The following is a 14,277-nucleotide window of genomic DNA, read 5'->3' on the forward strand; positions in this document are numbered from 1 at the left end:
CGTCCCCACTCTCCATATGTTTTGGGATTTTTAGCCTATATCCCAATATATTATGTGAGTATTATAAAACATTTTTTTTTTTCACATTGGGTAAAACAGCCAACTCCGTAAGCAAAGTTTGACATCTATATGACTTGGGGTTAGAATGTGTGGATGGTTTATATTAACGATGAAAGACAGAGAAGAATGTAGTAGTTGATTTATTGTCTAAAGGTTCAAAGTGGGTTCTGCATATTTACATAGGCCTGCCATAAATCTCTGCTTTTCATTCACTTGCACTCACTCATCTTTTAAATTTTCTTTATATTTAGTGGTCTAAAATGTTGTTTAAACCTAGCTTTTTTATTTAGGTTAAATTGCTATGGTGTAGGCTACATTATATTTCTATTTGACATCAAATCCTTTTTTCTGCAGTATAATGTTCTGTTTTGTATTTATTGGTCTAAAATGGGCCGTTTCAGGTTCTTAAATGGTTCCTGAGGGAGACGGACGAGGCATCACCGGCATTCGCCATTTTGAGGGGCAGGGTGGGCGAGGACCTTATGTTCGGGTAGGGTGGGGGGAGAGACGGCGGCATGTTGGTAAAATGGCTTCAGAGAGGTGCTGTGCCCTGCATCCTTTCCAAAATATATGTGCTGTCTAAAAATGCTGCGCACGTTCTCTCTCTCTCTCTGTCGTTCTCTCGCAACGTGAAATAACGTCTAATTAATTTGGATCGCATATGCGCGGAACAGCTGCCCCGACTGCCTATTTTTTTATAAGTCAACGCGCAGCGCGAGAGAGATGAAATGTGATATTTTTGAGTCTCGCGCGGGATGTTCGTGAATTGTGCGTTCTGAGAATGTGTTACTAACGTCACACAGCAGTGGAATATTTAGAACGTGCCGCGCGCCATTGGTTTTTGGCGCTTTTAAACGCTGGTTTGCTAACCCCGTAGCTTTACGACTACTTAATTTACTTAATGCCGTCAAATACAAGGTTCGGGTGTTATCGTTATTGAAACTAAGTGACGCACCATGTCTCTATCATCCTACCTTAATAAACTCAAATACATTATCGAATGAAAACGCTTCTTTTGACCCCACTTCATCACATACTGATTTCAGTGCGCTAAGCAGGACAGTATCGGACGTTTTAACATGTAACACCACCCGGAACTTGTATCACTGCCCGGAAACGACCACTGTGAGGCGAACAGAAGTACCCAAAGGAAGACGGGGGCACTAAAAATTGACACGGGGCGGAAAATATTTGGCCGACCATAATCCGCAAAAAAAAAAAAAAAAAAAAAAAGAAATCAGCGGAATACGGATTGGAAGTCCAGTTTCGGTCGAAATCTTTGGATGAGAGCGATCTCGCGCGAGGTTGAGCGTTAGCGAGCGCAGTCAGCGGAAATTGGGGTTTGTTTAACGGATCGAAAGCGATGGAGAGGCCTGCGAGAGTGTTTTTCCACGGGATGAGGAAAAATGACCTGCTAACCTGAAATCGGAAACCGCCTTTGTGCACATCTACGCTTTCGGCGCCCTTTTTAGCTTTATTATTTTCACGCGTTTCTCTTCAAGAGGACTTTCTCCGTTCACGAGCAGGTGGGATATTAAAGCTTTTAAATGCATTCTGTTGCAGTGTAAAATGGTACGACGTCTTTATTTCGCTAGCTAAGAGGCTAGCCGAGTGAAGTGGGCTCATAGGCTGAATCAATCTGACGGCTGTCTGCACTCACAGTCACTTTCTTGTTTATGTTTCTGTTTTTCTGTCATGTTGTTAGCCTCTACGCAACGAGTAGCATACGCACATTTAGCGAAGTTAGTGCATGATAACGCCAAGTTGTTTGTACATTTAACAGCTTTGATTTGCTGTAATTTTTTTATTTTGTAACTTTTTGCTGTGCCATAGAGGGATGTGATTGAAAAAGGGAATTCGTCTCTCCCCCTCTCCCTCATCCCCCTTCACAGTCCACACAACCATCCGAGAGAACAATCGGCGCTGTTCCTTCAACCTGCAGAGCCTTTGGTAAGTTTGTAACGTTAGTTATACAATGGAAATTAATTGTAGTTGCGTGGAGAATTTGCACTTTGTCTTTATGTTGACATTGTGTCATCATTTTATTTTCTCTGCTGAGTTCTTGATTTTCATGTTTTTTTTTTCTCTCAGTGAATTGCTGATTATTGATTACTTTTCCATGCATATTCTCCTTTTGGAGTTATTGGTATTATAATCATATTTGTTTTTAGTTGCATTCCAGTTACATTTGACAATTTTAAAGATTTGATTTTGTCATATTTTAGGATATAAATAATATATAAATAATACTATATATATATATATATATATATATATATATATATATATATATATATATATATATAATATGAATATGTATATATATATATATATATATATATATATATATATATATATATATATATATAATATGAATATGTATATATAAACACACACACACACTCACATGTGAATTTGGTCACCTTTGTTTACGTTGACTAAAACAACCATTGGTATTTTTAAGTAGTTTCAGCCATGGTTCGAAATGACTTGGGACTCTTGGGGGGTCCCCAAAAATTTAATTAATTAGCAAACAAATGTATGATCAAAAAAGAGAGAGGTAATAGAAGCCCTCGCCCTGCTGCAAATATCTAGATACTTACATCCCCAGCCCACCCATATAGACACAGAGTTAAATGAAATTCTAAAAGGCTATCTATCACTTCTTCTTGCTTTACTCCTTCCAATACTTCCCGAAAACAATTTCACCTGATGATCTGAGTAGCTCTTTTTGTAAAGTTCTAAGATAAATTGGAGTCATTTTGTAGGGCAGGCCTAGTGCCTCTGCATAGAAAATAATAAACAAAATACAAGCATATATAAATGCAATAAAACAAAAATACATGTGAAATAAAGCAGTGCTTTTGGTTTTTCAGGTAAATTAACTGTATTAAGTTACAGAAATCAAATAATCAAATGTGAAATAACACTGCATTCAATGTATACATTAAATAAGATTCATATAATTAATACAGTTCATCTTTAGCTACAAAAGTGTATTTTCTATTTCCCTTTTCGTCGTTTGATTAACTTTGGTGACACTTACAGCTGCAGGTATATTGGGTTGCTGTCCCTTTAAGATGAATGCATGTATCTAATACCGGTAATGACACAAATCCGTTTTCTTTCTCTGACTGCGTTTACGGGGAAACTCGTTGAGATGGGCACTTTGACTTATTTTTTTCGAACACATCATTTTTTTTTATTTTTTTTTTTTCTCCAAAAACCGATAAGAAAGACAAGGGAATTCGGTGTTCACAAACTTCTGTCTGCGACTGCGTGGCTCTGTGCGCCAACAGACAGACCAGTCTACACTTGGATGTTTACATTTATTCGTTTAGCTGACGCTTTTATCCAAAGCGACTTACAATTTCTATATATGTCAGAGGTCGCACGCCTCTGGGGTAACTAGGGGTTGAGTGTCTTGCTCAGGGACACATTGGTGCCTCACAGCGGATTCGAACCCGGTTCTTCCACACCACATACGTGTGTCTTATCCACTGCGCTAACACCACCACTGTTTAACATAAATGTATAGCGTACTGATACAGCAAAGACAACATCGGCAGTATTGATGGCAAAATAGACTACAGCATATTTCGTTCTGTATTGACAGGAAGTTTTTTAAAGCAGAATTTGATGAGAATTTGATGCAGTTGCAGATACCATAGAGAGTAAAAGAAACACTATGCGGGAGGCGCCGCTGTTAGCTGGCAGATCATTTGGCTTCATACACATAAGTTACAGCTAGCAAGAAACGTTGACAAACGTACTCTTCTACATTACACTGGGTATCTCTAGTTAATGCAACTTTTGATATGGATACTCTAACTCCTAATAATTTACTATAAGCAATTATGGAGACATAAACACAATCGAAGCACTTACAGGATTTTCATTCAGGATTTCACTCTTTCTGATGTCTCTTTGTCGCGTTCATATAGTATGTGTCTGCGGGAGCACCACAACATTCTGTCACGCTGTAACGCAGAACGAGTGAGGAAAAAAAATCACGCGTAAAGAACTCTCTCAGCTAATAGCTGCACTGATTGCTGCCTCGCGCTAGAAAATCAATTAATTATCGTTATAAATACAAAACGTCACTAAAACCTATAATTTTCACAATAATTTTTAATGTTAAAATATATTTGTCGGGACCCCCCAAAATCCAAAAATTAATTCTTATGGGGGGTCCCTAACGACTTATGGAGGGTCCGGGACCCCCCCCAGACCCCCCTCATTTCGAACCCTGGTTTCAGCTCAGATACTTTTGACTATAAGAAGGATTTGATTTGTGCATATATAAGCATTTGATATTGACAGGTTTAAGGACTCGTAATAACAAGTTTGTATTGGAACGTACTGATGAATATTTCAATTGTTCTTGCTGGTGTGGATTTTACATCAGTATATTTGTATCTACCTGTCTTTTGAAATCAATTCAAGGTGAACTAAGGTAAATTGGGTCACTGTTGACATTAATTTATTAGTTTATTTAATAAAAAACTTGCTGTGCAAGTTTGGCTGCTTTTGTACGTTGAGTAAAACAAGCAGTGGTCATTTAAAGTTTCAGCTAAGATGCTTTTGACAAATATAATATCTATCAAAATCAAGTCTGAATGTTTGGAATGTATGAATGTGGACAGTTTATTTATTGATTCTTATTTGCTTTGTTCTTAATTATGTATATTTTGAAATAAATCTTACTATGTAGTTGCTTAGAATAAATTTAGCTTGTAATTTATAAGCTTGCCTATCTGACAACGGGTTGTACAGGTCATCTCAGGCCTAGGTGCACCTGATAACCATACTGATTTTAACTTGCTAACATGTTATTTGGTTTAGCCCTCAAATGTCACACATTATGGTTTGAGTAATCTGTCAGTATTACTATACTGAAGTCTTGTTGTGATACTAGCAAAAACATACACAGCAAAAAATATATATATATAATTGTTACAATGCATGTTATATGCTAATATTACTTTTTTAAACTAAATAATTTAAGTTTCATTTTTATTTTTAGGTATGCATGAGCTTGTGACTAATTTGGTGACATTTGTTTACACTGAGGAAAACAACTAGTGGTCTTTTAAATAGATGCAGCTGATTTCCTTTTGAAAGCTAGAAGGACTAATTTAGATTCCTTGAATAGAAAGTTCAAAATAAAGTAATAACTTAGAAAAGTGTCAAATTTATGCTTTTTGTTTACACTGAGTATAAGAACCAGTGGTCTTTTCAAACAGTTACAGTAGCTCAGTTACCTTACATTCCTTACAGGTATGTGTGAATGGATGTGAACAGTTTATAATAATGAAGGTGCTTTTTATTTGCTTGTTTCTTCAGTTACATTATGCATGTTATCCATGAATATCATTTGCATGTCATAGCAGTGCTATTTTGCAACACAGATGAAGTTATTAGCCTCATACTAATATTTAAAATTGTGAAAAAAATGTCTCTTAGATGTCAACTATTTATGGTTTGTTTTCTGTCAATATTATTTTAAGGTTCATTAAAATGCAGAAGTTGATACCAATGCTAGTAGTGGTGCAATGAATAATAAAAATCCCGGTTCGGATCAGATTACCGATTTTGAGTCACGGATTGGATAATTTTTTGGACCAACAAAAAAAATAAATTTTTTAGTGAAAGTTAGTATTCTGGTGCAGAAATGTAATAATTCAGTGTAAAATAACACAATAGTGCTCACTGCACAAGTTAAATAGAGATTAATCTTTAATAAGCTGTGGTGTTATTTGATTAGCAGACGGAAGCAGGTATTTATTGGCTGTTGTCTCTTTTAGACTAAATGCACGGACCTAATACTGACACACATCCGGTTTCTTTCTCAGCTGTTTACATTCACTGAAGACAGCCGACTGTGTTTACTAGAATACTTGCCAAAACTGGTATTTTAATCATAACTTTTGTGTATGTGAAAGAGGAATCAATTTGGTGTTCATGCAGTGTCTCTCTCTGCTAAGCGCACAAAAAACAGCGCGCAAGTTAAAATTGTTTGAATGTATAAACTGGCAAGACAAAATGTGTAAATGATAAACTGTCACTCTGTGATGGTTAAACTTAACAGTCTGTATAATCCGTTGCACCCGTAAATGCCAGTGAAATTATGTTATTCCATACCTTTCCATACTTTGTTCAACATCGCTGGAAAATAATATTGAATTAATGAAAAATTACATTGAGCATGCTCCTGTAGGTAATTTGTGTTTCTGTGGCTCAGTGATAGAGCATTGTGTTAGCAGCGCAAAAGGTCGTGGGTTAAATACCAAGGGAACACGCATACGGAAAAAAAAAAAAAAAAAAAAATATATATATATATAGCCTGAATTCACTGTAAGTCACTTTGGATAAAAGCATCTGCTAAATGCATGAGTGTAAAGTAGGTAAATATTAATGTGGTAATTGAAACATTAAATTGAAACGATGGTTATGCAGTGTTAGTGTCTACTAAGTAAACCCTGTTGTAAGGTTTTTTGTTGTCGTTGTTTTTTTTTTTTTTGTAATTTTGGTATTGTTGTACAAAATTAACATTACTTCTGACATCCCTGTTTTAAGGTATTTAGATGTTTCATTTTTTGTTTTTTACATTTGAGTTCTACAATTCTTTCTAATATAATTTGTCTGTTATCTTTTTGTTTTATGTATTTTGTCTTCATGATTTATTGTGTGGTAGAAAGTTATGTTAATTAATTGTTAGAAATTTATGTTTTGCATTTGCTTTGTGAGTCATTGCTTCTCATGTCTTGTTTGTACCTTCTCTTGATATTCTTCTGAAATAATTGTCCTTTGATAAAAAATCTTCTTACTATTGTTGATCTCTTTTCTTTAAATCAGGACTGACAGGGTGCCAACGGCAGAGAGGAGGAAGAACTTGGTCATACCACTGTGCTGTTTGTTGTCTTCCAGCTGAGGTGTTCTAGACCGAGGTTGGATACACCCTGTGGACAATCTGACCTTTCACCTTTTCACTCCAACTTGGAACAATCGAAAAAAAAGTTGCTCACCAGAATTTTCTTGTTGAATGAAGACATTACTGAGGAAATCAAAAAGTGGGACCATATTATTCAGGAGTTGTCAAAGGAATACACCAATATCAAGAAAGAAAGACATTCCCTCGTTGCTTCAGTTTTAAGTGGCTTTCAACACTAAATGGTTTTCTTTTTAGTGAAATACATTTTGTGAAGCAAATTTTCATATGATATTAGTAGACATGTTTTTACCTGTTTTAACTGTAGATATAGTAATTTTGAAAGAGTAATGCAGACCTGTGTTCATTGCATGATACTGTAAACAACCTTTACCGTTTTTTATATTTATAGATGATTATTTAATCCAAGACTTCCAAAATTTTATCACATGTAGTGGCCCACTACTATAGCCAAAACTTTGTTTGGGATGGACACTCATAAAATCAGACACATTACTCCCACACAGGCATTTATTTGTAAAAACTGGAGCTGCTAGCAGATTACTTTAAAGCTTTGAAGATTTTTTAGGTTAGACAACATTGTCCACTTTTTTGCAGTAACAAGTGAACAGGGACAAAAAATCCTTGGAACACCCCTCAACAGTGAGGGAGATGTTCCAGTTTGGAAAGTACCCTATGGACATTCTAGAAATGCTTAGTGGACACCAGGCTCACCAGTTCAAAGGACTGGGGCTGGAAAGACAGCTGCAGCACCAACAACAGGTCCAACTTCAGCACCAGCAGCAGCTTCAACAGCAGCAGCAACAACAGAGTGAGGCATCTGGTGGTCTCCTGTCTGGGCTTGGCCTTGGTTCCCTTCAAGGATCTAGAAGTAATGCATTTGCGGATTCTTCATCCTTATTTGCCAAAATGAGTGCACCCCCTCCACCTCTTCCACAACAAACTCAATCCTCATCTTCACAAAGCACACGTAAATCAAGCAAGATGAGCGGCAGCAGCGGGAGTGGCAGTTCTGCCTCTGGCTATCCACAGTTCCTACGCACATTTCACCCTGCTGAGGCTGTGCTAGCGCAGGAGCAGCTTCACTCAGGAATGGGGCGTTTCGATTTTGCTGGAGGAAGTACTGGAGGAGGTTCTGGGGTAATTGGAGGAGTTGTAACATCAGCACCACCGCCACCACCCTTGCACCCTGGCCTCTCTGTTCCTCAGCAATCTCCTGGGCCCTCCTCGTCATCACCCTCCCCTTCGAGTTCAACCACCACTTCTAATAATCCCCCCAGCAGTAGCAGCTCAGTGGCTGGATTAGTCGGAGCTCAGTCTGATGCTAGAAGTTTACACCAGCAGTTCAGTTGCATGCTCGCTGCAAACCAATACCTGTTTTCTGGAGTGCCAACAAATGCCAGTTTAGAACAGTTTCTAGTTCAGCAGGGTCCCCATAATCATCTTGGCCTTGCAGATTCAAATACAGGTCTTGCTCCTCCTCCAGCCCTCCATCCTTCCCACACCCATGGCCATTCAACTCCTCAGCCCCAGCAACAGCAGCAGCAGCTGCCACCTCATGGGTTGTCCCACCCTCACAGCCATGCGCATCCACACCACCCTCTACACCCTGCCTCCCAACCTTCACCTCTTGGTGGTTTTGATTTCCAAGGTATTCCTGTTCTTTCATCTAATCAGCTAGCTTCTCTAATGCAACAAGAAACAGGCCTGCCTTTGCCACTCCCACTCCATCTCTCCGTACCAAAAGATGATGGGAAAGGAGATAGTGGATCTGGGGCTGGAGGAAGTGGAGGTAGTGGCAGCAGGAGAAAGAAAGCCATGGCTGGCTACCTGCCCCAGAGGAAGTCAGAGAATAACAGTAGCAGCAGTACAAGCAGTGCTAACTGCCATGCCAGCTCTGGGGCACATGATGGGTCCTCTGGTCTTGTGGGAGGAGGTGGAGGGGTTGGTATGAGGGGTCTTGGTGGTGACCCCTCCTCCATCCTCTCCTCGACAACACCGTCCTCCACTTCTTCAACTGTCTCCTCCTCTTCTTCCTCTGCCCCATCTTCAAATTCTGCTTCCGTGCTGGTATCAAATATCTCTCAAAACCCCAAGCCTGAAAATCAGCAATCAATGACTCCCAATATCACACAGTCAGAGCAAGAGCATCTCTTTCATTGTGGAGAGTGTGGCAAGACATTTTCCCACCTCCCAAGCCTTCGCCGACACATACGCTGCCATGAGGAAGATGGTGGTGGTCCCAACAGCAGCACAAACGCAAACCCAAGTCATCAGCATCAGTCAGATCTCCCCCACTCAACACAAGATGGAATTTCACAAAATGCTCACCATCAGCATGAGAACACAGACCCCATGTCTTCCGCTTGCTCAAGTCCAGATAAGTCATACTGTTGCAATGAATGTGGAAAGGGGTTCAAGAAGAGAGGGCACCTCCTTCAGCATGGCGTTATCCACTCTGGAGCTCGTCCATATGCCTGCTCCGTCTGTGAGCGTTCATTCAACCGCAGAGAATCCCTCACTCGGCATGAGAAAATTCACGAAGATAAGCCCTACCGCTGCCCTGCTTGTGGCCGCTGCTTTAGAGAGAGCACTTCTTTGCTTAACCATGCTGCATCAGGTAACTGTGGCAAGCCAGGGAGGAGATCTAGAAGCAGCGATGGTAGCTCAATAAGTTCAGTAGAGGGCAAGGTTGAAAGTGACTTTCCAGGTGGACAAATGGATGACACAAAAGAATTGGTATTTTGCAAAAATGAGGATAGCACAGCAGCAATGTCTTGTGACAGTATGTATTCACATGGAAGAAGTGTTAATCAAAACCCTGTGGGCAAAACAGAAGAGAAGTATAATCCTGAATATTCAAGAGATCCTTACCAAACTTCCTACAGAATCGATGACTATCGTCGTCAACAGGCCAACCCATCATCCTACTCTGGAGACTCCTGTGGCAACAGTATGTCAAGTCCGGCCCTCAGAAAAGCTCCTTTAGCCCCCACACTTCATCCACACCCTCAAAATCAGCAGCATCATCACCAACCGCAGTCTCATCTGCCTCTCTCCTCTCTTTTGGATGACTCTGAGGATGAAGTCACCAGTAGTGCCATGTCTGCCATTGCTGCAGCTGCTGCCGCCTCTGTCTTGCCTGCTGAGATGAACAATACTGGGGGACGAGAGGAACGGAGAGACATTATCGGAGGACTGCTAGGAGGGCTTGGTTTCGGGTCTATGGGGGCCTCTTCATCTACATCCACAGGAAATGGTGGTAATGAAGAATGCCTGAGTGGTTCAATGATACCTTTATCTCACCCCACTCAACAGCAGCAACCTAACTCCCAGAATGCCAACAATCCTAATGCCAAACCCAAGCGGCCACGGAAGCCCAGACAGAAAAGAGAGCCGAGACCTGGTGGGGCTCCAGGAGAAGGAGTGAAACGTCGGAGAAGCAATGGTGCTGCTGGAGATGGTTCTGAAAGGCCTTATTTATGCACTGTTTGTGGGCGGGGCTTTAGCAGACGTGAGACCTTACGTCGGCACGAACGTGTGCATACAGGGGAAAAGCCATTTCATTGTGACATCTGTGGTAAAGACTTCCGGGAGCCGTTTCACCTTACCAAACATCAGACTGTTCACTCGGGGGAGAAAAACTACAAATGCACCCTCTGTGGAAAAGATTTTGGATATGCACAGAGTCTGAAAAGGCATGAAAAGCTGCATCTACGGGGAGATTTCAAGCCAAGGCGGAGTAAAACCAAATCTGCTGCAAATCAAGGGGCACCTGCTAATCAAGATCAACCCGATCAAACAAATCAGACCAACCCTGGTGCTTATTACTCCTATTCTCAGGATAAAGTTCAAGGATCTAATGCTACCACAAGCAACCAACACCCTCCAAAGCTATATACATGTGAGATTTGCTGGAAATCTTTCCGCCATCACTTCCACCTGACTGCCCATCACCAAGCCATTCACGAACACGGAGGGGAGAAATTGTTTTCATGTGAAGTGTGCGGTAAGGAGTTTTCCTACTCCAACAGTCTGACCAGACATAGATTATCTCAACACGGTTTGACTCGTACTGGGCCAACGACACAACCAACAGCAAGTGAATCTATTGGAACTGCCCCATCTGTCTCAGAGAGTGAGGCTGCAACCAATGCACTCCTTCATATAACACCTGAAAGTGGAAGTCATGGAGTACAACAGCCCCATTCAACTATTGCGCTCACGCAGCATCCTCAGCCTGCTGGCTATTCTCCGCTCTTCTACACTCCAGAATCAGGACATCACAGTTCAAATGTGACTTCACACCCCCAACATCTGCACTACTCAAACCCCACTATGGGCCCCCTCCAGCTTCAGCAACCAATCAACGGGAAGCAGCTTATTTATTCAGGAGTTCCAAGTAACACTGTTCATTCCACTCCATCTCATATCCACATTTCCACACCCCAGCACTCTCAACATCACCAGCAACAGCACCCCTTTTCGCTGCAATCTCAACATCTACAGCAAAGCCCTCAGGCCCAGCCAGATGGCACCCAGAGGAAGAAGAAAAAAAAAAAGAAAAAATATAAACTGGCTAGGAGCATGCAGTTGATTGCTGGATTCAGTGCTTATGAAATTGCCAGGAGGCATATGTATTTAAAACGAAAGAAGTGCAGGCTTCAGCAGCAGCTAAAGAGGAAGAAGTGGATAGCTCAGCTGAAATGGGCCAAGTTCACTGGAGGAGGGCTTGGTTTAAATGTAGGTGGAGGCACATGGCGTGTGGGACGGTTAAGGTTTAGAGGCCTGCAGTCTCTCATTGTTCCCTTAAAGTCATACTCTTGCCCTGTCTGTCCCCTTACCACTTTTTCAAGCCGCATAACTCTTTCAGTGCACCGTGTGACCAGGCATCCGCCAAGAAAACATGGCCGTCAGACTCGCCTGCGCTGCATAGTCTGTGGAAAACGTTCTCGAAGGCTACTGACAGCTCTCCGTCATCGGGCCCACCACCTGTCTCAAGAGGCGTTCTCTTGCTCTCGATGTCCCTCTCGATTCTGGAATGGCACTCTCCTGCAGCGCCACAAATTTGCTTGTCGAAATGTCAGTAGAGGAATCAAAATGTCAATAAAGGGGACTAATGTTCAGAAGGCAGAGGACCAGACTGAAAGATCAACAGTTGTGACGGGTTACAGGCACTAAGTAATTTGACATCTAAAACGGATGATTTGGAGGCAAGGATTACGTGAAAGTAGGCATAGAGAACTTTGGTGTTAATCGCCACACATTCAACTCCTCAACCGTGGTCAGACTATAACCAAGGGAGTGCCTCTGAAAAATAAAAGACTCAGTTGATGTGAAAACAAGCCTGTACCTACAGAACCATCCATTATCAACATGGATCTCTAACACGGTTTCTCCAAAGGGGAAGAATATTCTAGATTATGGAACTGTTTTTTGGTAGCACATTTGTTGTAATGGTAGCATCTTTATCCTCTAAAAATGCATTCATTATGTATTTTCGTAACTTTATTTGTGCTGCAATGATGGATGCATACAAGTGAAAGTGAACTAATTTGAACAGTAACAATCTGTTCTCTAAACTAGTTTCCCCCCAGTTTTCAGAGATAACGGTATAGCCTTTGTTTACTATCAATTATACGTGGCTTTTTTGTTCATTGAGGTGTTGTGTTTCCCCACTTTTACTGTCTTCATGTTAAAATGCAAATGTTTGACCTGGAACTGAAAATTACTTGCTTTGGGAAGAAAATCAAGTACATAGTGTGTGTATTCCTTATGAACAACCTCAATTATGACACTCCATTGTTGAATTGAACAGTGTCTCAAAGAGGACTCGCTGCAGTGAAACTGTCAAAACTTGCTAAATATTCTGCAGAGCTGATGCGGAGGGGACAGAATGGTGTTGATAATGCCATGTTCCTGTGGTTAATGTCATCTGTTTTTTTTTTCTTTTCTAAGAAATATGTAAAGAAACCTTTGCAGGTGTTTCTATGGCAAGTGTTAATGTCTTTGGTTGTGGGATTGGCTAGCGGGAGCGAGGAATAGCCAGTCTGTACTGTACAATGCGTATTATATTTTATTATGTAACAATTGTGTTCTTTCTTTTTTTATTATTATTCAAAGTATAATTTTTTTTTATTTTATAATTTTTACTATTTTAGGGGTGGGTGGGTTTGTGGCAGGGGCTGTCATTGTAATATGTGGGGAATATATGTATCGGTGTGATTTCTGTTCCCTGCCCCTTTGATCTGTTTAACCCAAACCACAGTTTAGCCCAGCTTTCCCAACACTATTGTATTCATTCTCAATACTTTACTTAGCTCTACTGTCCCAATGTTTTCCTCTCAGTAAACTAAAATACAAAATATAAATACTAAACAACTTGTTTCTTTTTCTGAGTCAACAGAAATGTTGAGTTTCTCAGAAAGCAAATAAAAAAGAGAAAATGTACAGACCGTTTCTTCTGAATGTTTATGAGAAGCAGAGTTTTGCCTCTTCGTGACGGTAAACAGATTGGGTTAATTGGTTATTTATGGCTTGAAATTTCAATGATTTATAAACATCAAGTGAGAGGATACGACCAGGTGTTACGCACCTGGTGCCATGATGCCTAGTTCTGCTGGATGATGATGTTTACTGCTCACATTGGCACATGCCCTGTGCAGTGACTTACACTATTAGAGGTGGAGGGAAGAATGCCCTTAAGGGTACTTTAGTTTTGTTTTGTCAGAGGAACACAACCGTCTGTTCACTTGCTTTCTCTCTCGGGTTTCTCCAAGCAAAAGTTTAATGAGTTCAATACAGGAAATCGTCTCGCATGACCTTAATTGAAATTAATATGAAACTGCACGTTGCAAACAAAGTCCTCTAGGTGGCAGTAATGTTCTCTGTGTGGCCTGAGAGGCCTCAGAAATCAAATCGACTCGTTTTGCTTTGCAAGGCTTGTGCAGTGCAGGATGCTGAATAGAATAATGTACCATACCAACAATTCTGTGTTGCTTACTGTAACAGCCTTTGTATAATTGTTTTGTTTAGAACTGTTCTCCTTTACATATTACATATACAGGTTTCCTAGTAAAAGAAAACCTGGATTTATCAGCAATTTCAGGTGAAGTGATAGAAATGTACACAGCAATGTACATTTTTCTAGTTCTGCTGTTCATTATTTCACCATCCATCGATAAATAAATGTGTGCTGTTTTAAGGCCTAAAAAAGTCATTTCAAAATTATCTCATATTTCTAGGTTCATAGTGACTAAGCAAAC

The 14,277-nt window shown here is 40.4% G+C and overlaps 1 protein-coding gene across 1 annotated transcript; it reads left to right on the forward strand.

Annotated features, from left to right (window-relative positions):
- Positions 1-547: 547 nt before the first annotated feature.
- Positions 548-13,462, forward strand: LOC127978911 (uncharacterized). Its single transcript, XM_052583888.1, has 3 exons — positions 548-1,586; positions 1,894-2,010; positions 6,919-13,462. Exon 3 carries the CDS (start codon positions 7,664-7,666, stop codon positions 12,191-12,193), a length of 4,530 nt encoding a protein of 1,509 aa, XP_052439848.1. The 5' UTR covers positions 548-1,586; positions 1,894-2,010; positions 6,919-7,663; the 3' UTR covers positions 12,194-13,462.
- The last annotated feature ends 815 nt before the right edge of the window (positions 13,463-14,277 follow it).

This window comes from Carassius gibelio, chromosome B19, assembly GCF_023724105.1.
Source record: "Carassius gibelio isolate Cgi1373 ecotype wild population from Czech Republic chromosome B19, carGib1.2-hapl.c, whole genome shotgun sequence".
NCBI classification, from domain to species: domain Eukaryota; kingdom Metazoa; phylum Chordata; class Actinopteri; order Cypriniformes; family Cyprinidae; genus Carassius; species Carassius gibelio.

Bases quoted from the DNA above. Each gene is read 5' to 3' on its own strand.
- LOC127978911 (XM_052583888.1), top strand. From the start codon at position 7,664: ATGTTCCAGTTTGGAAAGTACCCTATGGACATTCTAGAAATGCTTAGT.